Source organism: Schistocerca gregaria, chromosome 2, assembly GCF_023897955.1.
Source record: "Schistocerca gregaria isolate iqSchGreg1 chromosome 2, iqSchGreg1.2, whole genome shotgun sequence".
NCBI lineage: Eukaryota > Metazoa > Arthropoda > Insecta > Orthoptera > Acrididae > Schistocerca > Schistocerca gregaria.
The window spans coordinates 54,464,686-54,492,384 of NC_064921.1; the positions used below are offsets into that span (position 1 = coordinate 54,464,686).

General features: G+C 44.1%; 1 protein-coding gene across 1 annotated transcript in view; it reads left to right on the forward strand.

Annotated features, from left to right (window-relative positions):
• The first annotated feature begins 426 nt into the window (after nucleotides 1-426).
• Nucleotides 427-27,699, forward strand: part of LOC126336297 (general transcription factor IIF subunit 2) — an 87,612-nt gene continuing 60,339 nt past the window's right edge. Inside the window, exons 1-2 of the mRNA XM_049999834.1 lie at nucleotides 427-604; nucleotides 14,671-14,756. Coding sequence (XP_049855791.1) covers nucleotides 14,682-14,756 — 75 coding nt within the window. The 5' untranslated portion in view covers nucleotides 427-604; nucleotides 14,671-14,681. The remainder of the gene's footprint in view (nucleotides 605-14,670; nucleotides 14,757-27,699) is intronic.

Below are 27,699 nucleotides of genomic sequence, written 5' to 3' on the forward strand. Positions count from 1 at the left end.
TCTGTTTTGTCTCCCATCAGCATTAATAACTTGTCATACCGTGCAGGACACATCGGGAAATAATTTATGAAATCTTTCATGTCAGTAAATTAACATGTGACCAGTCGCTCCTTTTTGCAACCATTCACTGACCCATAACCTCTTTTTCGCTGTTTTCTGTTCCTTGTAAGGTATAGCAAATATAACTGCAGGACACACTTTCTTATTGCTATTCCACATTTTAAATTCGTTAAACCACATTGATAACTAACGAGTTTGTCAGTACTATTGATGGTGTAATGCTGGTTTAATATAGTGAAGGTTTGATAAACTGACATTATATAATATACGTGTGCAGGCAGAACGACTTGGCCTAACTCTATTTAGTGTGCATCATATACATGGCAACTTCCCCGGCGCGTCGCTTACGCTGACGTTGGATATCTATGATAGTAGCGTTCCGTATCTTTGGAATTCCCACACTACACGAGTTTGTTGTGTTAGTTGCAAGTTTGTGGATAATGATGAGGATATAGGTTGTGTATTGTGTATGTTGACATAGAGACGCGCAAAAGTAACAAAGTAAAATTATACTCAACTGGTTTCTTTCTTCCACCAGATCGAGGTAATACTTCAGTCAGTATGAAACATTCTGTCATTAAATTAACAGCATTTATTGTGTTAATAGCTGTCGTAAACAAAATTGACATGACAGAATTGCTAGTTTAATTAATGATAAAGCAAAGCTAAAGTTTGCTGGAATGAAATTAAAGTTGCGTACTCCAGTTTGTAAAATGGTATTAATTAGGACGAACACAGAATAAGACGTCAGAGATGTAGAATGATATAAAAAATAAGTTGTTGATCGTAAGACCTAATGGGGAAAAGAGTAAGCTACTTCTCTGTGACGGTTCTAGTGCTGTTTAACTATTACATATTAACATTTTCGTAAATAGTGGTCTGTGTAGTTGAATGGGGGAGACTGTTATATCTTGGATCATTAATCGATTGGAAACTGATTCCCATTCATACAAAGTAGCATGAGTCATGAGCCACAATTTCAGACATAATTCAGAATTCTTAAATTATTTAGTAATACGTGTGAGTGATTTATTCTGAGCTAGGCCATCAACACTTATTTGCCATCAGATTGAGCACAAAATACACAATTATCCAAATGAAACTGTTTGAAATATTAAGAATGTTTAGAAACAGAACAAATTTTTTATTTCAACGTCAAGGCGACTCCATCACTCTATAAAGGGTTTTATTTAGTTTCCAGACGAAATGGACACTATCACAGTCTAAATGTTCCGACAGTTTAAAGATATCTTCTTGCAGATCCCAATTGAGAAAGTCATTTTTCACATAAAATTGCTTCCTGTTTGTGTTATACACTGTGGCCAAAGCAAAAAGAATCATACAAATTGATTCATACCTAATAACAGCTGAAAGTTTCTCAGTAAGTTAGTCCCAGTTACTGGAAATATTTTTTTGCAGTTAATCTAGTTTTATACCTCTTAATGCTACCATCTGACTTCCACTTAAATTTCGAAACTCACTCACAATCAACATCTTTGTGATGTTGAGTTAGATCTACGAAATCCAAGTTATATATTTAGGGCCAAAGAGGGTATTTCATCTAATTGCTTCATACCTTTTCTCAGAGTCTTTGGATACCATCACCTGTAAAGATTGTGGCACATCAATAACTGCTGCTGAAGCCACACAACTTTGGAAGTGAACTGGAGGGCAAATTTCATATCTATTTCTAAGATTCATTAGTAGCTGAGTAGGCCTAAGCTACTCAAAATCACAGGGATCTTGATTTGGCACTAGTTAACCTCTGTAACAGGTTATTGGATTTCACCTCCTTTTTACTTTTTGAGAAGTTGCGTTCACACATAGATCTCATGTTTTTGTTCCAGTGTTCTGTAGGATATCATGTGGCATTTTCATTGAAGTTCCTGCCTCATAAAATGCCACTTTTCTTTCTTGTAGGATTGTAAAACCTGTATTTATTACTGTAAGCAACCATTACCAGCTTGTTTGCTTTACTTTGGATTCAAACTGTTTTGGCATACGCATGAAGCATTTGGCTCAAAACCACCACATATGATTGAATGATGTTTCGTTCCCGAGCTATTTCTCCTAAGGTATCTTTTACAATTAGGCTTACAAGGACAGTGATTTAATGTATAGTCTGCTATGTTGACATGACTGCCCAAGTGTGTGTGGTTGGCCAGAGCCAAGAAACATTTGTGGGGGCATTTACCACTTTAGACTTAATTTCACTTTCAAATTTACCCCTCTACAGTTGTTTGTGGTGAACTGGTTTCATGGCTAATAGTAGTTTGCTTGAAATAATCATTACGTTGGTTCTTAAGAATGTCTACCTCTATTCTCAATTCTAATAACTTAAGACCTATTCTCCATCTGCCTCACCACAAACTGTTGAAATTCTAACAAGGAGAGGTCCCCAGCAGTGGGTTCGACTTCTTGAAACCGTGTATACATGTATCACATACTACAGCCATTCAACGCGGTGGGCCCTCGTTTGCGAGTAATTGACGAGAAAGAATTCAGACTTTCTATGCGTCACTCTATAGCATTAAAAAAGTTGCACCAAATAGTTGGGGTGCATGGCGTAAAGGATAGGATAATAGCTTTATATGCATGAGTTGTGGATTCGAATTTAGTCAGGTGCAGTAATTTTTTACTTTTAAGTCTTCATTGAAATGATTTGGATCATTATTTTTGTTCAGTTACCATAACTGATTTAAATGTATTTTTTTATTTCCATTCCTTTGTCATTTTGTTCATAATATCAGCTTTTCCATTTGCCCTAAAGCAGACGGGTGGAATCGGAAGTTTCCTTTAACCCCATTTTTCACACCACTGCACAGACAATATAAGTAGATTTGTTCTGTTGTTTCTTAACTGGTGGATGGAAATTTTAAAATAAAAGTTGTAATAGATAAATATAATTAAATTCATTATCACAAAAAATTCTGACAGAAAAAGGAATGTTATAAACAAATAATGAAACAAATGAAAAAAGTTCATGTGATGATTAAAATAATGTGACAAAAGAACATAAATAAAAAGTAACATTTAAGCCAGTTAACTGAATAAAAATTATGAGCAAGGTCATTTTTATAAAGATTTAAAAATATAAAGTTTACTGCACCTACTGAGATTCAAACCCACAACCTCTTGCATGTGAAGCTATTATCTATCTATTTTACCACACAACCAGACTATCCAATTCGACTATTGTAACATTATTGAGCATCACACAAAATTATGAAATTTTTTTCATCAATTACGTGCAAACGTGGACCCACCAGAGTGACTGACTGCTGGGTGTGATACTGAGATCTTAACCTACATCACCATGTATTTGGTTTCAAAAAGCCTATCCCACCACTGAGGACCTCTCCTTATAAGAACACAAAAGCAAATTTTGTTCCATACAGAATGTACAGATCTGTATGAAGAAGAAGCATGCTTAGAAACAATAAAATAGCTAATAGCTGGCTTCATGTAATGATGAGAGTTTCACCTGCCCACATACATCAGTATGAACAAATTCTCCAGAGGTTCAGCGGCAGTCTTGTCTGTAACTTCCACTGGTTCACAAACATCATGAAGAGTCTGTGCTAATGTTTCAGTTGTACTAATATATTGTGCACTAGTATTACAGCAACATTTTATCACTAAAGAACTTGTTTCAATGTAACGTTTTTGTCACGTACTGAAATTAAGGGAACTATACATTTTCTCAAAAGTAAAAGCTGGTTTTGATTGTGTCAAATCTTTAGTACTCTGCTGCAGACCTCAAATACATGGTGATGTAGGTTAAGATCTCAGTATCACACCCAGCAGGCTAAATCTTAGGTGCACAGTTGTTCCTCATACAAATAAATGATCATTTGTCTAGTGTCAAACAAGCAGAATTTACTTTTTGCAGATGGCACTAGTATTGTAACTAATCCAAGCATACATACACAAAAAGAAGAAATGGCAAACAAAGTTATTAAAAGTATCATTGATTGGTTTTCTGCAAATGGTCTGACCCTCAATTTTAAAAATACATAACATATTCAGTTCTGTACATCTAGGGGTACTAAACCTGTGATGAGTGGGGAAATAATAAATAGGGTGGAAACTTCAAAATTTGTAGCTGCCCATATTGGTGAGAGTTTAAATTGGAAAAAAACAGTTTGGAACACCTGAAACAAGTCAGTTAATCCACATTTGCAGTTACAAGGGAAACTCCCCATCATACCCCCCCCCCCCCCCCCCCCATATTTATTCGTAACAAGCCAAAATAGAAACAGTGAATGGTCCAAGAACAAGAAGTGCATCACAACATTATGAACTGCCCGTCCAGTCACTGAAATGTTTGTTCTCTTTCTGTAGTCTCGACAGTTGTCATACTTTATGGGGTGGGGCCCAGATCTCGGGCCAAGGTAGGAATGTTGAGGCTCTCTTGGCACAGCAGGACGTTTACCTCCTCAACACTGGTGCTCCCACATATTTTAGCTTGACTCATGACACATAATCGGCCATTGACCTCTCCCTTTGTAGCCCAGGTCTTCTTCCATACCACAGGTGGATGGTCCACGACGACCACTTTCCTATCCTGGTTTCTCTTCTTCAATCCCAACCCCCTGATAAGCTGCCACGATGGTCTCTTCGTGGAGCTGACTGAGCAGCCTACACCTCAGCTACTATGGCCATTGCTCCACTTCCTAGTGGCATTGATTTGTCAGTGCACAAGGTCACTATGGACATTGTTTCTGCTGCCGAGGCAACTGTCCCCTGCTCTTCAAGTACCCTAAGGTGTAAGTCAGTCCCTTGGTGGACACCAAAGATTGCAGAAGCTATCCAGGACTGATGGCGAGCCCTGCAGCAACACCGGCGTCATCCTTCCCTAGAGAATCTGGTTGCCTTTAAACGGCTGTGGGCCCGGGCTCGGCAGTTAATCTGGCGGAGCAAACAGGACTGCTGGGAACGATATGTTGCCAACATAGGTTCTCGCACCTCCCCATCTCAGGTGTGGTTGCAGGTTCAGTGCAATTTTGGCTTTCACCCTCGTGCGTCTGTCCCTTGCCTTTCTCTTTGGGGTACACTTTGTACTGACCCAATTGCCATCGCCGAACACCTGCAGAGTACTTCGCTCGTGTTTCTGCGACAGCAGGCTACAGCACAGAATTCCGCACCATTAAAGAGCAGGCTGAGTGTACGCAGTTGTCGTTTCGCACACAGTGTTGGGAATGATAAAACGCCCCATTTAGTGAATGGGAGTTCCAAAGTGCCCTTACAGCCTGCCCCAATACCTCTCCAGGTCCAGACCAAATTCACAACCAGTTTCTTCGCCATCTCTCGGCGCACTGTCAGGGTGAATTACTCGCCCTATTTAACCGCATCCTGGCGGAGGGCGTTTTCCTAACTCGTTGGCAGGATAACATTACCATCCCGGTGCTGAAGCCTGGTGCAGATTCGCTGGTGGTTGATAGCTATCGCCCTATCAGTCTTACTAACATTATGCAAACTCCTGGAACGGATGGCGAGTCAGTGGCTCGTGTAGACCCTCGAAGCTTGGGGACTCCTATCCCAGCAACAGGGGGGTTTCTTTCAGGGCTGTCAGTGATCGACAATTTAGTCTCGCTCGATTCGGCTATTCGTACAGCTTTTACTCGGCAAGAGCAACTAGTTGCTGTTTTCTTTGATCTTCGGAAGGCGTACAATACCACCTGGCGCCATCATATCCTTGCTACGCTGCACGAATGGGGCTTACGGGGTCCACTTCTGATTTTTCTACGAAATTTTCTCTCCAATCGCTCCTTTCGGGTTACAGTTGGCACATATTGTGGCTCTGCTCATATTCAGGAGAATGGTGTGTCGCAGGGCTTGGTTCTCTGTGTTCCCATCTTTTTGGTGGTGATTAATGGTCTTGCGGCTGTGGTGGGCTCACCGGTCTGTTCCCCTCTATATGCCGATGACTTTTGTCTTTATTACAGTTCCCCAAGCATCAGTGTCGCTGAACGGCGGCTGCAGAGAGCTTTCCGTAAGGCACATTTTTGGGCATCCAGCCATGGTTTTCAGTTCTCAGCCTCTAAGACCCGAGTGATGCATTTCTGTCATTGTCGAACAGTCCACCTCCACCCAGAGCTCACCTTGCCAATGAACTCCTTCGTATTGAGGAGATGCATCTCTTCCTTGGCAAGCTGTTTGACGCTCAGCTCACTTGGACACCTCATCTTTGTGAGCTTAAACAATGGTGCTGGTGGCACCTCAACATCCTTCGCTGCCTCAGCCGCGCCGTTTCGCGGGCTGCATGTACAACCTTCCTATAGCTCTATAAGGCCCATCTCAGTCCCATCTCGACTACGGGAGCGTGGTGTACGACTCAGCAGCACCTTCAACGTTGCAGATCCTTGACCCGATTCTCCATTGTGGTGTCAGACTGGCGACAGGTGCCTTCTGCACTAGTCCGTTGACTAGCCTTCTTGTAGAAGCCGGAATCCCTCCCCTACAATTCCGCTGACAACAGTTGCTTGCATCATACATCGCCCGCGTCCATGCCTTGCCCGACCACCCAAACTGCAGAGTCCATCTTCTGCACTCCCCTCCCCACGATGGCGGCCTAGGTCGGGTCTCCCGATTGCCATCCGCATTCATTCCCTTCTCTCATCCTTTCCCCTTCCTCCATCCTTCGGGCCCTCTTCTTTTACCCCTCCTTGGTCCCTCCTTCGCTTGCGGCTTTGCTTGGATTCATCCTGCGACTCCAAGTCCTCCGTTCCACCTGCCAGTCTTCGTCAACAATTCCTGGCTCTTCTTGCCTCGTTTCGCGATGCAGATGTAGTCTACACTGATGGTTCTGTGGTCGATGGACGCACTGGGTTTGCTTTCATCCACGGCGACTGTGTTGAGGAGCATTCCCTGCCTTGTGGGAGCAGTGTTTTCACTGCGGAGCTGCTTGCTCTTTATCGTACACTCGCTCACCTTTCCTCCTGCCCTGGGGAGTCATTTGTCATATGCAGTGACTCCCTGAGTGGATTGCAAGCATTCGACCGGTGTTTTTCTCGGGACCCTTTGGTGCGTGGTATTCAGGATGCTGTTTCTGCTCTCTCTGAGTGTGGTCGTTCAGCGACATTTGTGTGGACCCCGGGCCACATCGGCATTCCAGGAAATGAACATGTCGATCGGTTGGCCAAGCAGGCCACCTCTTTGCCACCCCTGGAGCTTGGTCTCGTGGAAAGAGACCTCCGGTCAGCCTTACATCGCAAGGTCCACGATGTCTGGAGCTCTGAATGGCCTGTCTGGAACACGCCAAATAAACTCTGCATGGTCAAGTCGTTCACGGCCGTATGGAACTCATCCTTGAAGGGCACGCATAGGGACTCGGTTGTTCTCTGCTGTCTCCGAATTGGACATATGCGGTTGACCCACAGCTATCTTCTTCGTTGTGTTGTTGTGATGCTGGGCTGACAGTGGTCCATCTTCTGATGGACTGCCCCCTTTTAGCCCTCTTGCGGCAGTCCTTTAATTTACCAGCTGCACTTCCTTTAATTGTCGGTGACGATGCCTCTATAGTTGATTCAGTTTAAGTTTTATGCGTCCAGCTGGGTTTTATCACTCGCTCTAGTGTGGACACTCTCGCATGATTTCTCAGGCTACACCCACTCCAGCGACTTTTAATTGTGACGTGGATACCAAAATAGTGTCATTTATGGTAACAAGTTGTGTTAGTACCTCTATCAACGCTTTCCAGCTGGAGGTTCTTTGTTTGTCGTTGAGTGGTTGACCTTTTACCTAATCCATCAACCGCTGTAGACTGTTTTACTCTAGTCAACTATTTGCTCTGCTCCTTTTAAGTGTTCTTTATTTTGTGTTACTGCAGTGTCCATTTTAGCACTGTTCCCCTTGGTGTTCCCTCCCTCTGGGTGCAGAGGTTACACTTTTACTGTATAGGTCTTTTACAAGTATGTCTGTTGGGAACTTGGGACTGATGACCTCAATGTTTAGCCCCATCAAAGCCCAAAACCAACCAACCAACTCATCTTTAAGGAAGAAAGTCTTCATTGCTCAAAAACATGCTGTAAGAATAATACACTCCTGGAAATGGAAAAAAGAACACATTGACACCGGTGTGTCAGACCCACCATACTTGCTCCGGACACTGCGAGAGGGCTGTACAAGCAATGATCACACGCACGGCACAGCGGACACACCAGGAACCGCGGTGTTGGCCGTCGAATGGCGCTAGCTGCGCAGCATTTGTGCACCGCCGCCGTCAGTGTCAGCCAGTTTGCCGTGGCATACGGAGCTCCATCGCAGTCTTTAACACTGGTAGCATGCCGCGACAGCGTGGACGTGAACCGTATGTGCAGTTGACGGACTTTGAGCGAGGGCGTATAGTGGGCATGCAGGAGGCTGGGTGGACGTACCGCCAAATTGCTCAACACGTGGGGCGTGAGGTCTCCACAGTACATCGATGTTGTCGCCAGTGGTCGGCGGAAGGTGCACGTGCCCGTCGACCTGGGACCGGACCACAGCGACGCACGGATGCACGCCAAGACCGTAGGGTCCTACGCAGTGCCGTAGGGGACCGCACCGCTACTTCCCAGCAAATTAGGGACACTGTTGCTCCTGGGGTATCGGCGAGGACCATTCGCAACCATCTCCATGAAGCTGGGCTACGGTCCCGCACACCGTTAGGCCGTCTTCCGCTCACGCCCCAACATCGTGCAACCTGCCTCCAGTGGTGTCGCGACAGGCGTGAATGGAGGGACGAATGGAGACGTGTCGTCTTCAGCGATGAGAGTCGCTTCTGCCTTGGTGCCAATGATGGTCGTATGCGTGTTTGGCGCCGTGCAGGTGAGCGCCACAATCAGGACTGCATACGACCGAGGCACACAGGGCCAACACCTGGCATCATGGTGTGGGGAGCGATCTCCTACACTGGCCGTACACCTCTGGTGATCGTCGAGGGGACACTGAATAGTGCACGGTACATCCAAACCGTCATCGAACCCATCGTTCTACCATTCATAGACCGGCAAGGGAACTTGCTGTTCCAACAGGACAATGCACGTCTGCATGTATCCCGTGCCACCCAACGTGCTCTAGAAGGTGTAAGTCAACTACCCTGGCCAGCAAGATCTCCGGATCTGTCCCCCATTGAGCATGTTTGAGACTGGGTGAAGCGTCGTCTCACGCGGTCTGCACGTCCAGCACGAACGCTGGTCTAACTGAGGCGCCAGGTGGAAATGGCATGGCAAGCCGTTCCGCAGGACTACATCCAGCATCTCTACGATCGTCTCCATGGGAGACGCTTCTGCCTTGGTGCCAATGATGGTCGATTGCTGCGAAAGGTGGATATACACTGTACTAGTGCCGACATTGTGCATGCTCTGTTGCCTGTGTCTATGTGCCCGTGGTTCTGTCAGTGTGATCATGTGATGTATCTGACCCCAGGAATGTGTCAATAAAGTTTCCCCTTCCTGGGACAATGAATTCACGGTGTTCTTATTTCAATTTCCAGGAGTGTATGTGGTGCTCGGCCATGATCATCTTGTACACATCTGTTTAAGGAGTTAGGCATTCTGACCACTGCTTCACAGTACATTTATTCTCTCATGACGTGTATGGTAAATAAACAACTACAGTTGAAAACGAACAATGATATACATAATTACAATACCAAAATGAAAAATTTTAGTTATGGAAATTATCTGTAATACTGAGGAATTGTTACATAAATAAAAATAAATTATATTTTTAACAGAAGTAAGTGAGGCCAGTAAAACATAAACATGCATAGAACTTTTAGTAGGATTTTTTGCTAAACTAATGTTTTTTTATTTTGTTTGATACAAAATTTGGCCAGCTGCAACAATGTTGTGCTGAGTGCTACAGCAAATGGTATGTGGAATCAGCTTACGATAATTCATGAACAGCCATCTGCAATGGTTAGTTTCACATTCCACATATAATTTTGCTCAATAAATCTTAATGATGTGGAATGAGTCAGTTTACAATCACACTATCAATTACTTTGTACATATGGTTACATGCTGAAACTGCTATGGGTTTTTTTTTTTAATAAAAAGGATATACTGATCTGAATTAGTAGTTCTTACCCACCACCTTTTGCACATTACAATAATGGTAATTCTTCTGTGGAATAGAAGGAGTTGTCAAAGAGAAACTTTATCAGTTTGTTTTCAAATTTTTCTTTGGTGGCTGTCAGACACTTTATGTCCTGGGCATGTGACCAAAAGTTTTTGTTGCAATATTGTTCACTCCTTTATGTGCTAAAGACAACCTTAATGTGTCTCTAGAGCAGTGTTGAATATGACATGGTGTCTGGCGGTGTCTGTGTTTATGTTCTTGTCACAGACTTTCTTCAGATTGCGAATGAGTGATGTTTGCTCATTTCAGGAATCTGTTTCAATGTCAGGATGTTACCAGTGATGACTTTCTGTGTTCTAAATGCTTTGACAGAATATCAACAATGACAGGAAATGAACAAGATGAAATCTTTCATGGTGCATCAAGAATTACATTCTCTCAATCAGTCAGCTATAGAAGTAGGTGTAAGTCCTGTTAAGAAACTGTGGTCAGTGAAGTCAAGAAAGCACAGAAAGAGCTTCAGCCCACTTCTGACAATACAAAACCCTTTTCTTCAATAGGCAAGGGTAGTTCTCCTCACCCTTGTTGATCTTATCCATCACGAGCTTTAACTGTGAATCCTCATTCTGATAATTCTCAGTTCCGTGAAATCAAATGAGGATACTCAGCCAGTATCACATTGACCTCCTAAGCCAACTGACCATCTCCCTCCAGATCTTGTTCATCCTGGTCCTGATACTCAAACATTTTATTTAAGGCGTGTGTGCCCATGTTGTCAATGCCCTCGAAGTGTGTTATCCTGAACTGAAAAGTTGATACTCATGTTTCCCTTCAAGCAATCCGTCCAGTTCTTCTAGGGTTCCCCAGCACCCAACTAAGGGCCTAGTTGTCAATCACAAGTTCGAACGTCTGGTGCGCCAAATACAGCTTAAATTTTTCCAGAGCAAATAAGACTGCTAATGCTTCAAGCTCGTAAACAGAATACTGCTGCTCAAAGTGATTAAGTGAATTTGAAACAAAGGCAACTGGACAATGCCCTTCACCATCTTCTTGTAGGACGGTGGCCCCTATACCTGTCTGTGGTGCATCAGTCTTAACAATAAAAGTCTTATCAAAATCCAGTGCCATCACTGATATTGAGGAAAGCAGCATCTTGACACTCACCCCACTGAAATCTCACTGCTTTCTTCCCCAAAGCATTCAAGGGGGCTGCCCTTTGGGAAAATCCAGGAATGAACTTGCTAAAAAATCTGGGCATACCTATAAATTTTGCCACGTGCTTCACATTACAGGGTGTAGGAAATCATCTGACTCTTTCACTATCTATAGTGAGACCCTCTGCAGATACCATGTGTCCAAGGAACTGTATCAAGGGGCAACCAAACTTCCCCTTGTCAGGATTGATCGAACACTATCTCAAAGTCTCAGAAATTATCTTCCATAGATACACTATAAAGTACCGCATAATCTAAGTGATGATACAAGATCTCAAATTTAATCCCCTCAAAGACTTGATCCAGGAAGTTGTGATAATACTGCAGCTGTTGAAAGGCCAAACGAAACACGGTTAAATTAATGTAAGTTCCAATCTGTACTAAATGCAGTTAATGCTTTAGACGTCTCTTGAAGGTATATTTGGTAGTATGCCCGATCTAAATCTAGAGTGCTGAAAATCTTAGCTCCCTTAAACCATGCAAAACAGGAGTGGAGATGGGATAATGGTACCAAATGTAAAATTATCTTCTTATTAAGTTCATGGTAGTCAACAACAGGCTGAATTCCTCCTTGCGGCTTCGTAACCATGGATATAAGGGAAGAATAATGCACAGAGGATGGTTGGATAACCTCCTGTAGGAACATCTTCTCTACTGTGAGCTTTAGCTGTTTCATGTGAGGAGGAGACAATCTATAAGGCGATCTCCGTGCAGGTACGTCATCACTTACCTCAGTTTTATGTTTCATCAAATGAGTAAGTGCCAATCTCCCATGAAACTGTTCTATCATTTTAAACAACTATACCCCTGGCAACAAGTACTGTTTCCTTCCCTGTACCTACCCTTGGTGTTTCGCACCCTGATGTTGACAAAACTTTTTTTTTTTTTCAAACTAAACTGGAAATACTAATTGGACAACTTGGGCATGAGGCTGACCTTGACAATGAAATCAGATCCTAGTACCAGGCTTGTTGTAAGATTATCCACAATCCTAACCAGTACTTTCCACGTGAAGTTATCAGTCCCCAATTTTACCGAGACCGATCCTATAACTTCAACCTGTGGTTTGTTAGCCACAGTATACCATCCTCCAGCAGATTTATTGTTGGAAATTTAAAATGTGATTGGTTCTTTTCCATCCACCAACTATCAGTGGCTGTAATGGCACTTCCAGAATCTAGTAATCCACAGATGGGTGCCTTGTATACATACCAACACACAAATGGCAAGATCCCCACCCTTGGTTCCAATATTCCAGCTATATGGTATTTGCTGTTAACTCTCTTCTGCTGCCACTTCCTTAATTGTCAGATCTCTATTCTGATCACAAAACCTCTATATGCGAACCCTCTTTCTGCATCTAAAATATTTAATCTGGCTTCCATCACGATTATTTTGCCTTCTTTCAACCTCCTAGTTGCACCAGACCTGAAGATTAACCCGCCTTCTTTTGGCCTTATACTTTATTCCCTGAACCTGACATGATAGTTCCCTCAACTGTTGACAGTTGTGTGGTGCTTGACACAGTATCACTCGCAACCTACCATCCAGTCTTAGTCCATGGCGTACCACTTGTTTTTCAGCATAGCTCAATCCCAGTGCCTGAACACTTCATTTTACTCTCCATATATAGTCACCTATCATTTCTTAGGGTGTCTGCTCTCTACTGTAATGTACATACACCAACCCTTGGAGGGCAAGTTCGGATATCATCTCCACTACAGTTTGACTATGAAGTTAGCTAAATCCCTCCCCACGATCTACAGCCCTTTGCACATAAGATATGAAACCACACTCCACATGTGATGTGATTGAAACTATTAATTCAGTATCTGCAATACCAGACAATCCAGCTTTCTCTTGCAAATCAACTGTCATATACAAAAACTTAACTACATTATCAATGTAACTATCACACATCATACCAATAGCACTCATAAAATTTTGCAAAGGATGGGGCAGTTTACCAAGTACTGTTGCCCCCTTATTCCCACCAATCACTAACCCTGAATTCCATTGATCGTGCACTTCTCCATCTTCCACACCATCACCATTACCCAACTCCACCTACTGCAAAAATTCACTCAGGTCATCTTGCAATTGCTCCAACTGCCTCAGCATGTTCTCTGCTCTCCTAATTTTCCAAGAATTTTCCACCTGTTTTGGTAATGTTCTATCTTTGTCCTCAATCTCCACTGCTGGCCAGTGATAGTTTACTCATATGGAAAAGATCTCTAACTGCTTGCAAATTGGTGACTGCTTCTTTCATAGATAGTAGTGTGTCACTTACCATTTCACTTCCACAGAATGAAACAGAAACAGGGGCTTCCCCCAAACTCTTGACTGTGCCAAGCGACTCCTGCACCATACCTTCACCCTCGCTTCCTCGAATATGTACTTCATATTTTAGTCCTTTGTGCCTTGACAGGTGTGGGCCTTGTACAGCTCATCTGCTCAGTCTGAAACAATTGCAAAATAATTGTACAGCTCATCTGCTCAGTCTGAAACAATTGCAAAATAATTAACAAATCAACAGTAGTCCAGCCACGGCTCCTACAACTAAACCACACTCTGTACTAACAGTTTTTGTCCTGATATTGTAGGACTGGAGGGCTGGATTATTAAATGTCGAGGTTAGAATGCAATCAATCTTTTTAATTTCTGTAAATGGGTTTCAACAATTAAAAAATTAAGCTCTGCTGAATGATCAACGCCCATTGTCAGCTATATGATAACAGGAAGCAAAATCCCTCTTGGTCCTGATGGAGGTCTGGATCGTGGCCGACCTCTCTAGAAATTACCGTGCAAGTTCAGGTGGTGAGACTTGAACCCAGGCCAAACGTACAACATGCTGTGGCAGGTTCCCTGAAACTAAGACCACAATCACTATCTTAATCCTGGAAGTAACTAAGTGCAAACTTAGCAGAGGGTTTAACAGCTTAATCTTCCAATGAACAATTAAATGTTTTCATTGGCCCTCCTTAACTCTAAGGGGTATGGCTGATGCCTGAAACTCAACTTCTTAGGGCCATGGTAAATATAAATATCACAGAACAAGAAAGGGCAGTAGGCAACTTTAGTACTAGGGTAAGGTGGCTAATGACCGTGTGTTTATTGCGCATAGTATTTTACGTGGATTTGTATATATAGAATCATTGCTTGTAGTTAGTCAGTGATTTCTGTTAATTTGTGTGTGTGTGTGTGTGTGTGTGTGTGTGTGTGTGTGTGTGTGTGTGTGTGTGTGTGTGTGTGTGTTTCATTACACAAGAAATCAATAGCAGAGATTTGTGTGCACATGTACATACTAATTTAATGTCCCTTGTGTTTGCAGTACAAGTCAGCATGAGCACAGTCTCATCCCACTCTGATAAGGATCTGGACCTGTCAAATGCAAATAGAGCTGTATGGCTAGTCAAGGTGTGTATGTCTGTAGAAATGTTTGTTAGGGCTGGGTTTTAATCCTAGCACCAATGATTGAAATGGGGAAATACTGAAATTAAATAATATGTACACCCAGGAAATTTTGTCAGTGATATTGTGGAAATATCTCCTCTAAAGAGCTTAGTTCTTTTGTCTTTCACATTTAATACCTTTCTAGTTTGTAGTATCATTTTACAGTTACACTTAAATAATGCCTGGAGCTGTTTTCTCCAAACTTGGTACTCCTATGATTTAGTACACAGGAAAAGTAACTGGATGTAAGAACACTACTATATGCCTAAGAGTAATGCTGGGGAGTTGGCACTTCTGGAATTTCTGGAGCTAGTTTGACAAAACGTAGTGCACTTGTCACCTTCTAACAGGAAAAGGGGATAAAATGTTGTAGGAAAAGGGGATGAAATGCTGCGGAAGTACAAGTGTGGGTAGAAATTCCAGAATGTGACGACAGTGCATAGGGCTGGGATGCAAGTGGCAAGGCAGGTAGTGGAGATGGCTCACAAAAGTAGGAAAAAAACCGCAGCTATTTGCGTCTTGTCTGCAGTATTTTGCATCATTAAACTAAGAGTCGAAAGTGCCAGTTACATTTAAGTCCGAGCTATGTACCCCCCCTACACACACACACACACACACACACACACACACACACACACACACTATTTCTTTAAAATAATTTGTAGAAACAAGTGCCAAAATTTGACAAATTACCTATATAAAAAATATCAGTTGTTTTTCTTCTTAATGTTAGGAATGAGTGAATTACAGTGACACTAAGCTGAAATTTGTAGTACAAAAACTGCAGAGATAGTATAAAATGAACTAAATCACAAATGCACAAGAAATGAATTGCTGGCATTGTGTGCAGTTTACAGTGTCGTAAAAAATGCAAATCGGCATCCACTGAAACATTGCAGTCCAATTGAATGAATGTTAGAGGTAAAAGATCAGAATGTGAACATGAGGTAGAATACTCTTTGAGGACTTAATTTCAATGGTCTGTAGGAGCAGGGTATTGTAAATAAAGTGTCTACTGTATCATGTACATTGAATTTATTCAAATATATCATAGTTGTTGATTTCAGTCATGGATGCACTACAACCACTGAAGTGAGTGTAGCTAATCTCTCTCTGTACATTTGACGTGTCAGATACTCAATGGCCTCACTACTGATGGATAGTTTCCTTCATCAAGGCCCAATAATGGCGCAGCAGTGTGCTGGGACAGTGTAGTCAGCTGAGACAATGTAACTGTGTATTTAGTAGCTTTGAAAGAGGACATCATATGAAAGGTTTGCAATTATTTCGATGTTGTTTATGTGCCTGTTGACTATCCAGAGCCCAAAAGTTGAGCCCCCTGTTGGCCTGGGGGTTAGAATTAGCCCAAGGTATTCCTGCCTGTTGTAAGAGGTGACTAAAAGGAGTCTCACACCTTTTGGCCTTTGTGATGACCCGCTGCAGGATTTGACTTCCGTTTTCCAAAATTTTCCCAAAGAGCCCAACTGGGGAAGGGGGCCTTACATGGTGCATCGTGTCCATCATGTATTGAGATCTTTAGCCTACTTTCTCGTCGTGGCATTGCAGTCCCGCTCATCCTCCATCACTTGAGCGAGGACACCTTCCTGGGTTCAATTTCCTTCACCCTCTATGCAGTGTCGTTTTCTGCACTGGCGCGACCATGGAACTCTTTGCACCTCATATCCAGCACAGTAGCCAGACTGTTGAGGTGGGGCCACCATGTACCCTGTTGGTTGTAGTCCCCTGACTATACAGGGATTGCTCTTCTGATGCCTGCGCCATTAACTTCCCATGTATGCCAAGGAGTAGATGCCCGTCGCCCTGGGGCATCGGGACTCCTGGCAGTGGCCATCCTGCCAGGTGGCCTTTGCTGCGGCTGGGTTGTGCCCATAGTGTAATGTGATGCGAATACATCGAAAGATAGGTCCCTTATCATTTAGCTACAAAATAGCAGGTCAGCAACTGGAAGCAGTTAATTCCATAAATTATCTGGGAGTATGCATTAGGAGTGATTTAAAATGGAATGATCACATAAAGTTGATCGTCGGTAAAGCAGATGCCAAACTGAGATTCATTGGAAGAATCCTAAGGAAATGCAATCCGACAACAAAGGAAGTAGGTTACAGTACGCTTGTTCGCCCACTGCTTGAATACTGCTCAGCAGTGTGGGATTCGCACCAGATAGGGTTGATAGAAGAGATAGAGAAGATCCAACGGAGAGCAGCGAGCTTCGTTACAGGATCATTTAGTAATCGCGAAAGCGTTACGGAGATGATCGATAAGCTCCAGGGGAAGACTCTGCAGGAGAGACGCTCAGTAGCTCGGTACGGGCTTTTGTTAAAGTTTCGAGAACATACCTTCACCAAAGAGTCAAGCAGTATATTGCTCCCTCCTACGTATATCTCGCAAAGAGACCATGAGGATAAAATCAGAGAGATTAGAGCCCACACAGAAGCATACCGACAATCCTTCTTTCCACGTACAATACGAGACTGGAATAGAAGAGAGAACCGATAGAGGTACTCAGGGTACCCTCCGCCACATGCTGTCAGGTGGCTTGCGGAGTATGGATGTAGATGTATATGTAGATGTAGGGAACGCCCCTGGTCGTAGTGTGAGGCATGACGCATGATGAAGCGTACCATGTCATCACACAGCTGGTGATCAAATGCCAGCAGTCTCTAAGCATTCCAAGTCTCAGTACAATGCAAGGAAGTGTGATCCTAAATCGTTCACCTCCCTGGCCACACCATGGGAGGAACACCAGGCTAAGGATGGCAGAAACCTTATTTGCCCTGGTACCTTGTATGTATGAGAGTTGATGGGGAATACTTTGTCTTTATGAAGCCTTAGTTTTTGGAGGGCATTTAGAGAACAAATTTGGGGAGAGGGAGGGCTTGTCCAAAATGCTGTCAGGGTCAGTATTGATAAAAACAGCACCCTCTGCCTAGTCTTGGGCACAACTTGCTTGTGACAAGTTGGGGGATGTTTCCATTACAATCATGCCTCATAAGAACTTAAATATTGTACAGGGTATTATTTTCCACAGAGACCTTTTTTTGTAGTCTGACAACGAATTGTGCACCAGCTTAGAGTGATGAGGAGTTCATTTTATCCGGCGCATCCATCGGGGTCCAAGGTATAATCAGGTTGCCACCGGTGCCTTCATCTTGGCCTTCGAGGGTAACACATTACCCAAGAAGGTCAAGGTGATAGTCTACTGCTGTGATGTCAAGCCATATATCCCTCCCCCAATGTGGTGATTTAAGTTTTGGAAGATTGGGCATATGTCTTCCCACTGTACTTCTAGCATCACATGTCAAGATTGTGGGCGTCCAACCCATCCCAATACACCATGTGCCCTGCCTCCCATCTGTGTCCACTGCGGAGAGCATTGTCCCCCTTGCACACCAGACTGCAGGATTTTACTGCGAGAAAGGAATATCATGGAATACAAGACCCTGGACCAACTGACCTCCACTGAGGCCAAGAGGAAATTTGAGCACCTACACCCTATGGCTATGACCTATTCTTGTGTCGCTGCTACAAGAACAGATGCAGCCCCATCAGTTCCACAAGTTCCAGTCGGCTCTCAGAGCCGGAAGTCTACGCCTGCCCCCTTGATGGTGGGGACACTTCCCTTCCAGTTGCTCCCACACCACCTACCTCGGGAGCACTGTCCTCCCCTCCCTAATCATCGGGGACCTTCTCACTAGGAAGGGGTCACTTGGGTCACTCCCTTCCCCGGTTTCTGCTAGTGGGAATGATGACACCTGCCAGTGGCTGAAATGGCCTAAAGCAGCAGGAATTGCGGCAGTACCTTCATGGCTACAGGGGATATCGCAAGAGCCATAATGAATATAATAGTGTCATGTGGAGTTTGCGTTTATGTCCTGAACTCGGTATGTAGTGAACCTGTGCCCCCTTCAAACGCCTCTTGAAGCAGTGGCTGTCAGGATAAGAATGACACAGGAAATAACTGTCTGAAATGTATATCTTCTTCCAAATGGTGCAGTACCCCGAATGCATTGGCTGCACTGATTGATCAACTCCCTAAACCTTTCCTGCTTTAACGCTCAGAACCCCTTGTGGGGTGGCACCGCGCTTACCGGCTGAGGCAGAGATATTGAAAATTTATTGTCACAACTCGATCTCTGCCTCTGAAGTACAGGTACCACCACACATTTCAGAGTGGCACATGGCACATATTCGGCCATTGATCTCTTGCTTTGCAGTCCTGGCCTTCTCCCATCTATCTGCTGCAGCGCGCCTGACAACCTGTGTGGTAATGACCATTTCCCCATTTTCCTGTCACTGCTCCGGCATCAGGCCCATGGATGCATGCCCAGATGGGCTTTAAACAACACAGACCGAGATGCTTTCACCTCTGCTGTCACCATTGTATATCCCCCACATGGTAACATCAATGTGATGGTTGAGCAGGTAACTACAACGATCATTTCTGTGGCGGAAAACATAATCCCTTGTTCTTTAGGGTGCCCCCAGTGAAAGACAGTCCCTTGGTGACTGCTGGAAGTTACTGAGGCAATTAAGGAGTGTTGGCGAGTTCTATAGCAGCATAAGCAGCACCCTTCCCTGGAGCACCTTATAGCCTTTAAAGGGGTCCGTGCCCACATTCGCCTGCTCATCAAAAGACCGTAACAGGAGTGTTGGGAGAAATATGTCTCTACCATTGGGTGCCATACATCACCTTCCCAAGTCAAAGATCAAATGAGTTTTTGGGTATCAGACCCCAACAGGTGTTCCCAGTGTTAACATAAATGGCGGGTTATCTACTGACGCAAATGCGATTGCTGAGCACTATGCTCGTGCCTCTGCATCGGAGAATTGCCCCCCAGCCTTTTGCACTCTCAAATGGTGGGAGGGAAAGGGAAGTCCTCTCGTTGATTACACTCCTCAGTGAACCCTATAACGCCCCAATTACAGAGTGGGAGCTCCTCAGTGCCACTGGCATGTCGCCCCGACACAGCTCCTGGACCAGATCGGTTCCACAATCAGGTGATTAAACATATCTCGTCTGACTACAAATGACATCTCCTTGTGATCGTCAACCAGGTCTGGTGCAATGGCGCCTTTCCATCGCACTGATGCAATGGCATCTTTCCATTGCACTGGCGGGTAGAGCACCGTAATACCAGTGCTCAAAACCAGCAAAAACCCGCTTGATGTGGATAGCTATTGGCTCATCTGCCTCACCAACATTATTTGTCAGCTGCTTGAACATATGATGTGTCGGTGCTTGGGCTGAGTCGTGGAGTCACTTGGCCTACTGGCTCCGTGCCATGGCGGTTTTCGCCTAGTTTGTTCTGCCACTAATACCATATTTACCCGAATCCAAGCCGCACTCGAATCTAAGCAGCACCTGAAAAATGAGACTCAAAATTAAGGAAAAAAAAAAATTTCTCGAATCTAAGCCGCACCTGAAGAATGAAACTCGAAATCAAGGGAAAAAAAAATTTTCCCAAATCTAAGCCGCACTTGAAATTTGAGACTCGAAATTCAAGGGGGAGAAACGTTTTAGACCGCACCTCCAAACTGAAACATAGTTGGTCCATTGTAATATGAGACAATTTAGGTCGAATGAATGACGATACAGCTACAGTAGTTTGGTGCATGTGGCAAACTTAGCAGTTAAGCTTTAGCACGTAGTCATTGCTATGCGTCAGGTGCTCCGTCCGTATTTATACTAGAGAGCCTTTTTCACGTTCCTCGTCTGGTTTAAATTGATTGCTTATTTTTCTTTGATCTGATAAGTGCCGTTCTTTTTGTTATAGGTGTTTCCGTCACTCTAAGCTCAAAATGCATTATTGCACTGTGCCATGCATTGTTTGTCGCATTCTGATAACGCGTGTTTACGGCCTGACGCCGCTTGCGGCGTGGCTTGCTTTTGTGCACGCTGCCGCCACTCACAATTAAAAAAAAGAGAGAGGAATCGTCTCATTAGCAAAACAATGGCAAGAGACTGCTATTTGTTGTTACTTACACTGCCTCTTTCTTTGATAATGATCAACAAGAACCAAATAATAGACTGCATATGATAGATGTTCTGAACAAAAGTTTAGCAAAAATTTTTCTCTGTTTGAAAATTTGTGCAGACGCGTCTTTGGTACATCACATTCTGCACAGAAATTAGTCATCTTAGGTTTAAAAATCTAGTGAGTTGCCGTGCTCCATTTCTGACTGTATCACTATTCAGCATAGGAATAATACGAATATAAACATGACATGATATGTATATTCTTCCGCGTTTGCTGTTGTCTCACTCTAGTTTTGTAGTTTATTAGGAAGACAGGATTTAAATGAGATAGCAGGAAACACTTAGGAATACATGGCAAAATGTTTACATTCGTATTATTCTTATGGTGAAGAGAATACTGCATGTGATTCACAATTCATAAAAGTTCCTATTAGGAACCATCTCGTGTCACAGGTAGGAAAAAGTTCAGAACATAGAGTTGGACATATTGACAAACATCCCAAACAGTCTTGCCAGTCAGATTTTCGTAGTACGTAGGCTGCTACATTCGAAGATGAACAATATGGAATTTGTATTTACTTGGTTGGATAATGTATGAAAATGCAGTGGTCGAAACTCGGGGCAGAGAAAAAAGCTCGTCCTCCACCTTTTTTTAAAAGAATTTATTTACTGATGCAGAGGTTTTGGCACCAGTATTTATCTATGTGCCTGCAAAGCATGCCTGTGTAATGCTACATACACTCCTGGAAATTGAAATAAGAACACCGTGAATTCATTGTCCCAGGAAGGGGAAACTTTATTGACACATCCCTGGGGTCAGATACATCACATGATCACACTGACAGAACCACAGGCACATAGACACAGGCAACAGAGCATGCACAATGTCGGCACTAGTACAGTGTATATCCACCTTTCGCAGCAATGCAGGCTGCTATTCTCCCATGGAGACGATCGTAGAGATGCTGGATGTAGTCCTGTGGAACGGCTTGCCATGCCATTTCCACCTGGCGCCTCAGTTGGACCAGCGTTCGTGCTGGATGTGCAGACCGCGTGAGACGACGCTTCATCCAGTCCCAAACATGCTCAATGGGGGACAGATCCGGGGATCTTGCTGGCCAGGGTAGTTGACTTACACCTTCTAGAGCACGTTGGGTGGCACGGGATACATGCGGACGTGCATTGTCCTGTTGGAACAGCAAGTTCCCTTGCCGGTCTAGGAATGGTAGAACGATTCGTTCGATGACAGTTTGGATGTACCGTGCACTATTCAGTGTCCCCTCGACGATCACCAGAGGTGTACGGCCAGTGTAGGAGATCGCTCCCCACACCATGATGCCGGGTGTTGGCCCTGTGTGCCTCGGTCATATGCAGTCCTGATTGTGGCGCTCACCTGCACGGCGCCAAACACGCATACAACCATCATTGGCACCAAGGCAGAAGCGACTCTCATCGCTGAAGACGACACGTCTCCATTCGTCCCTCCATTCACGCCTGTCGCGACACCACTGGAGGCGGGCTGCACGATGTTGGGGCGTGAGCAGAAGACGGCCTAACGGTGTGCGGGACCGTAGCCCAGCTTCATGGAGATGGTTGCGAATGGTCATCGCCGATACCCCAGGAGCAACAGTGTCCCTAATTTGCTGGGAAGTGGCGGTGCGGTCCCCTACGGCACTGCGTAGGATCCTACGGTCTTGGCGTGCATCTGTGCATCGCTGCGGTCCGGTCCCAGGTCGACGGGCACGTGCACCTTCCGCCGACCACTGGCGACAACATCGATGTACTGTGGAGACCTCACGCCCCACGTGTTGAGCAATTCGGCGGTACGTCCACCTGGCCTCCCGCATGCCCACTATACGCCCTCGCTCAAAGTCCGTCAACTGCACATACGGTTCACGTCCACGCTGTCGCGGCATGCTACCAGTGTTAAAGACTGCGATGGAGCTCCGTATGCCACGGCAAACTGGCTGACACTGACGGCGGCGGTGCACAAATGCTGCGCAGCTAGCGCCATTCGACGGCCAACACCGCGGTTCCTGGTGTGTCCGCTGTGCCGTGCGTGTGATCATTGCTTGTACAGCCCTCTCGCAGTGTCCGGAGCAAGTATGGTGGGTCTGACACACCGGTGTCAATGTGTTCTTTTTTCCATTTCCAGGAGTGTGTTGTGGCGGCACCTACCAACATTTTTCAGAACTTCCGCTTACATTGCACTCGATTGTAAGCCGCAGGCAGTTTTTTGGATTTTAAAAACCGGAAAAAAGTGCGGCTTAGATTCAAGTAAATACGGTAATCTTGTGTCTGCCATCTGAACAGCCTTTTCCAGATGTCAACACCTTGTTGCTGTCTTTTTTTATTTACGAAAACCGTATGACACCACCAGGCGACATCATATCCTTGCCACATTACATAAGTGGGGTCTCTGAGGCCCACTCCCAATTTTTATCCAGAATTTCCTGTCGCTTTGTACTTTTCGTGTTCAAGTTGGTGCCTCCCGTAGGTCCCCCCATATCCAGGAGAATGGGGTCCCGCAGGGCCCTGTTTTGAGTGTATCTCTATTTTTAGTGGCTATTAACAATCTAGCAGCAGCTGTAGGGCCATCCGTCTCACACTCTCTGTATGCAGATGACTTCTGCATTTCGTACTGCTCCACCGGTACTGGTGTTGCTGAGTGGCGTCTACAGGGAGCCATCCGCAAGACGCAGTCATGGGCTCCAGCCCACGACTTCCCGTTTTTGACCACAAAATCGTATGTCATACACTTCAGTCGCCATCGTACCATTCATCCAGAACCAAAACTTTACCGTGTGATGATCCCCTCACTGCAGTGGAGACATATTTATTTTTAGTACTGGTTTTCGACACCCAATTGACTTGGCTTCGTCACCTTTGTCAGCTTAAGTGGAAGTGCTGGCAGTGAGGTGCAGATCACTCTACACTGCTGCAGCTCTACAGAGCCCTTGTTCAATCCTACCTTGACTACGGGAGTCTGGTTTATGGTTAGGCGGTGCCCTCAGTTTTGTGTTTACTCAACCCAGTGCATCACTGCAGCGTTCGACTAGCGACAGCAGCTTTTAGGACGAGTCCGGTGACCAGCATTCTGGCAGAGGCTGGAGTGTCTCCATTGCAGGTCAGGCATGCACTACTGCTCGTCAGTTATGTGCTTTACACCAATGGCTGATGATCATGTCGGCTTCGCTTATTTCCATGGAGGACATATTGAACGGTATTGCTTGCCCAGCAGCTGCAGTGTTTTCACTGTAGAACTGGTGGCTGTATCTCGTGCTCTTGAGCACATCTGTTCTTGCCCTGGGGAGTCGTTTCTTTTGTGTACTGACTCCTTGAGCAGCCTACTAGCTATCGACCAGTGCTACCCTCATCATCCTTTGGTAGCGACCGTCCAGGAGTCCGTCTGTGCCTGGAACGGTCCATTTGTTCAGTGGTGTTTGTGTGGACCCCAGGAAACATTGGAATCCCAGGCAACGAACTTTGCTGACATGCTGACCTGTGTTCGTTTTTACGCCGCCATGTTTTTCAGCTTTGGGAGACAGAATGGCATAGTCTCAGTACACACAACACACGGCGTGCCATTAAGGAGACTACGAATGTGTGGCAGTCCATCCAAGTCTCTCGCAGGGACTCTGGTTCTCTGCTGGCTCCGCATTAACCACACTTGGGCGACACATGACTACCTCCTATGCTGTGAAGTCCCTCCTCAGTGTTGATGCAGTGCCTAGTTGACAGTGGACCATATTCTGTCCCACTTTGACTGCCCTGTAAAGAAATATTCAGTTACCGGACTCGTTGCTGTTAATTTCATCTGACAACACCTCATCAGCTGATTTAGTTTTAAGTTTTATTTGTGAGGGTTGGTTTTATCGTTTTATCTAAGTTTTAGCACATGTCTTTTGTCCCGATGTATCCTCCACCCTAGTGCTCTTAGGGTGGAGGTTTGAACGTGTTGCAGAGTGGCTGGCTTCTCCTTTTTATTCTCATGGTCAGCCAGCCGTGGTAATCTGTTTCATCGTTTTAATTTCTTCTACCTGTTTGTTGCTGCATTTGTGTGGTTTCCTTCTCCCCTTTTGCCCATTTAAATGATTGTTGCCCTTCCGTCGTGCTTGTGGTTTTTCCTTTCTCTCCATTTTGTGTTGTCAGTTTAGCTTGTTTTATTCTCACCCTTGTGGCAGTGTTTTATTCGGAACACAGGACTGATGACCTAACAGTTTGGGCCTTTTCCCCCTCCTTTAAACCAACCAACCAAAAATTGAGTGTTTTCATACCCTCCTTCCATTATAAATGTACATTTCATAAGTGAAGAATGTTAATATTTGTACTTCCTGAGGTGTTATTCGAAATTTTGTTTATGATTCTCATTTGATAAATTTAAGTCAACCAATTAGTCAGCTGACGGGGAGAGCTGCACATTCAGACTGAAGACAACAACATTAACACAGTGTGTCTGAAGAGATGAGTGGTCATGGAATGTATGCACATTGGTCGTACAGAACGTCACACTAGTATTTCTTGCCAGTTTGCCCACATCATTTAAGTAGCATTACTGTGCAATTTATATTAATCCTTCATGTTTATGGTTGAATAAGTGTGGCTGAGACTAAATATTCAGACATTATCATTATGTAATGCTCTCACATGTTTAGTATCACGCAACAGGGTGGCTTAGCATGAGTATTGATGTTGAGTAGCTGCACTGTTTTGCTAAGGAAGGTTATTTGTAGCACTCACGCTTGTCTGTCTGTGAAATCATAGAGAGCTAACCGTACAATAATTGACAATAATTGCTCAGGTGGTAGCAAGTGATGTGTAATGTGCTAAGTGATGAATTACTTGTCATTCTGGAAGGAGAAGTGTTGGTGCACATAAACAGTGCTGTTCATCCTGTTGATGTAGAGGGAAAAAATTGTGCTTCACAATAATATTATGAAAATAATACATTGCTACTCACTACAAAGAGGAGACATTGAGTCACAGACAGGCACAACAAAAAGACTGCTATAAGTGTGAACTTTCAGCCACACACGACCACTGCCACTGACTACTGAGACCAGACTCCTTTTGGCCAAGAGCTCTTATTTATTGTGCCTGTATGCAATCAAACGTCTCCTCTATATCGTGTGCCACAATCGTCTCTTTCCAGAATATTGTTGTTATTTCATCTTGGATTTTCCATTGTGTATACTTCCCAATAAACTCTGGATGTTAGAACAAAATGAAACATTTTGAGTATTAAGTGACACTCAAGATGTTGTATTGTTTTCTGTTGAATGTCCGTCAGAGTCTATGTGGCATTGACCATTTTTCAGTTATTCACCGCAGTTAGTACATGTGGCGCGTTACACTGCCTCAAAAAAAGATTGTGTAAATGTCTAAGATAGACAGAAAAAGGAATGGTATTTTATCCATGTGCATATTTACATAAGAATAGTAAGACAGATGATGATCTTTATTACTAGACAGCTATACAATACAAGAGAAGGAAAGTTGCTACTCACCATATAGCAGATAAAAACAAAGATGATGTGACTTACCAAACAAAAGCACTGGCAGGTTGATAGACACACAAACATACACACAAAATTCAAGCTTTCGCAACCAACGGTTGCTTCACCAGGAAAGAGGGAAGGAGAGGGAAAGATGAAAGGATGTTGGTTTTAAGGGAGAGGGTAAGGAGTCATTCCAATCCTGGGAGCGGAAAGACTTACCTTAGGGGGGAAAAAAGGACAGGTATACACTCGCGCGCACACACACACATATCCATCCGCACATACACAGACACAAGCAGACATTTGTAAAGGCAAAACACCTTCACCTGCTTGTACTCCAGCACTACGCAGTTTTGCCTTTACAAATGTCTGCTTATGTCTGTGTGCGTGTGTGCGTGTGTATACCTGTCCTTTTTTTCCCCCTAAGGTATGTCTTTCTGCTCCCGGGATTGGAATGACTCCTTACCCTCTTCCTTAAAACCCACATCCTTTCGTCTTTGCCTCTCCTTCCCTCTTTCCTGATGAAGCAACCGTTGGCTGCAAAAGCTTGAATTTTGTGTGTATGTTTGTGTTTGTTTGTTTGTGTGTCTATTGAGAAGTTCTGCATATTTGGTGGAGATAGGTGTGGGAGAAATGACAGTAATCAACACACATCGTGACACAACACCACAACATGATACAAAAAGGAGCAGTATAATTACTACCTTGGAGTCACTTCAGCAGTGTGAAATAATTCCTTTTAGTAAATTGTCAGGTAAATTGTTTACTATTTATCTCGAAAAATGGAAAGTCCAGGGTGGAATAACAGTAATTTGCCAGGGATAGATTGCTATTCAACACATAGAGGGAGTGTTAATTTACAGACAGGCACAGCGAAAAAGACTGTCCAAATATTTAAGCAGGCACTCTATCCCACCAGTGCACCTACTAGTCTTTTCCTCAATCTACTTTTCTTCGGTATGAGGAGCATCAGCATTGTTTTCATGTGGGATGTTGTAATACTGCCTTCATTAGAAAGGATACTAGTCATTTCTGGAGTTGAAGTGATTATCACTATTTGTATGCAGTACTGGAAAAAGAACAGCCAATATTGAAACTTCAAGCTGATTTGGCAATATCACAAAACAATTACCACAATTGCAAGCTGCAATTGGAGTAGTAATCTTAGGGCTACATCAGAATTAGCCAGTCTTCCAAATTGGTGAAAAGTAGTAGTAGTAGTAGTAGTAGTAGTAGTAGTAGTAGTATGGTATTCTGCCATATGGCAGGTCTTGTCTTGGGTTAAGTCTCTTCCACTTTTGTCTGTCCATGGCCAGTCTTTTCATTTCTGAATATTTGTCTCCTTTTATATTGTCCAGCTTTTGATATCTTCTTTGTCCTCTTCCCCTTTTACCCTCCACCATTTCTTCTA